Source organism: Penaeus vannamei, chromosome 43, assembly GCF_042767895.1.
Source record: "Penaeus vannamei isolate JL-2024 chromosome 43, ASM4276789v1, whole genome shotgun sequence".
Taxonomy (NCBI): domain Eukaryota; kingdom Metazoa; phylum Arthropoda; class Malacostraca; order Decapoda; family Penaeidae; genus Penaeus; species Penaeus vannamei.
The window spans coordinates 24,953,437-24,955,936 of record NC_091591.1 but is presented as its reverse complement, the minus strand read 5'-3'; the positions used below and the strand labels follow the sequence as shown (position 1 = coordinate 24,955,936).

The window sequence follows — 2,500 nt, the reverse complement described above, 5'->3', positions numbered from 1 at the left end:
ATATATTTATATATACATATCTATCTATCTATATATATATATATACATATATATATATATATACATATATATATATATATATATATATATATATATATATATATATATATATATATATATATATATATATATATATATATATGAAAACAATGAGAATAGAAAATAAGCGTGACGTTTCGAACACTTCACGAGTTCCTCCTCAGACAGAAACCGAAATGGATATATATATATATATATATATATATATATATATATATATATATATATATATATATACATATATATATATATATATATATATATATATATATATATATACACACACACACACACACACACACACACACACACACACACACACACACACACACACACACACACACACACACACACACACACACACACACACACACACATGTACAATGTATGAATGTATGGCATATTTATATTTGCTACTATTTATTCATGTGTGATAGCTTTTCCGACAGAAAGTTCGGACGACCAAACCAAACCAACCCTTTCCTCTCTCAACCCCCATTCACTCACCTAGCAACATCACCATTTTCTCCCACGCAAAACAGCTCGGGGTTGCGTTGGGGTTCCTGCTGCCTCCTGCCATCGTCCCCGACACGACCGACAAGGACGAGGTGGGCACGGGGCTCGCCATCATGTTCTACTCCGTCGCCGGCCTCACCACGGTGCTCTTCATCACCATCATTTTGGGTGAGTGCGGCCCCTGAGTGCTTGTGTGTGTGTGTGAAAGGACAAGCATGTGTGGGGTGCACTTGTGTGTGTGCGTGTGAATTGATAAACACATACCCTCACCCCCCTGCAACCAACCACAAATATGCGTGTTATGCGCATATCAGCGCACATGCGCACTCGCACCCCCCCCCCCGCACACACACACATACCCCCCCCCACACACACACACCTTGCAGACCCAGACGAGAAACCGCCCCACCAGTAGCGTGACCAGCCGGACCAAACCCAAGCACCACAAGGTCCCAGCGCCTTGCAACCGGCGGCCACCAACCAGCTGTGAATTAAGGATATTAACCATCAAGAAGCGAGCCATGCACGCCCCATACTATAGGCCATAAGCAGTCACACTTAAACACAGGAAGGTCGACAGCTGTTACGTCATGAGCGGAGGGACCTGCATGAGTGATCGTCCGTCATCCTTCGCAGGAACACCTCGTTAAGCTGGTAACAGCGTGTGTATGTTGACTGGCCCTGTGCGGTGCCGCCGTCATGACACCAGAGTGGGGGGGGGGGCGGTTCTGAGTCTATTTTTTGCTGTTCGTCGGCTGTTGGGGCGGACTTGAGGGAAGGGAATGTTTAATAAGGGATACGGTGTTTGTTTTGGTTGTTGGCAGGTGTAAAGTTGTCATTATCATTATTACTATCTTTATTGTTGATTTTATTGTTTTAAATGTTATTGTTGTTGTTAGTATTACTGCTAATATCATCATCATCATCATTTTATCATTATCATTACTAATTAACATAATTAATGTTAATGCTATAATGAGGATTAGTAATAGCACAAATGGTAGTAGTTGTATCAGTATTATTTTCATAATTATTATTATTATCATTATCATTATTATTATTATTATTATTATTATTATTATTATTATTATTATTATTGTTATTATTATTATTATAGTTATTATTATTATTAATGTTATTGTTGTTGTTATTATTATTGTGTTTTTTATTTTCATTATTATTTTTGTTGTTGTTTTCTTGTTATTATTAGTTTTATTTATTTGTTGTTATTGGTATTAATGTTTTATTATTATCATTATTATTATTATTATTATCATTATTATTATTATTAATGATAATAATAGTAATTTTAATAATAATAGTAATAATAATAATAATAATAATAATAATAATGATAATATGGATAAAGATTGTTACTATTGTTATTATAAATTGTTATTATTATTGTTATTATTATTGTTATTGATATTTTCATTTTTATTATTCTTGTTGTTGTTATTGTTATTGCTATTATTATTGTCAATATTATGTTTGTTGTTGGTATTATCATTTAATATTATTGTTATTATTATTAGTAGTAGTAGTATTTTTCTTATCATTATTACTATTGTCAGTATTATTATCAGTAGTATTATCGTTGTTTTAATAATTATTCTTATTTTTTATCATTGTAATTATTGTTGTTATTATTGCTATTGCTGTTATTGTTGTTATTATAAATTGATGTTATTGTCATTGCTTTTAATACTATTATGATCATCCTTACTATTATTATATCTCTTGTGAATGTAGTTATTATTTCTTATATTATTGTCATTGTTATTGTAATTCACTATTATTATTATTATTATTATTACTTTTGTTATTTTTATTATAAATGCCATTATAAAGAACATTATTATCATCATTATTGCCATTGTTTTATTATTATTAGCATCACCACCATCATCATTATGTAATAACCATTATTATTGTTATTATTATT

General features: G+C 31.6%; 1 protein-coding gene across 5 annotated transcripts in view; it reads left to right on the top strand.

The window, feature by feature from the left end:
- The window catches only part of HisT (Histamine transporter), a 69,722-nt gene that overhangs the window by 62,359 nt on the left and 4,863 nt on the right, over positions 1 to 2,500 (top strand). For all 5 annotated transcript variants that reach the window (XM_070119079.1, XM_070119080.1, XM_070119082.1 and 2 more), the window contains exon 5: positions 582 to 723. In XM_070119079.1, coding sequence (XP_069975180.1) covers positions 582 to 723 — 142 coding nt within the window. The remainder of the gene's footprint in view (positions 1 to 581; positions 724 to 2,500) is intronic.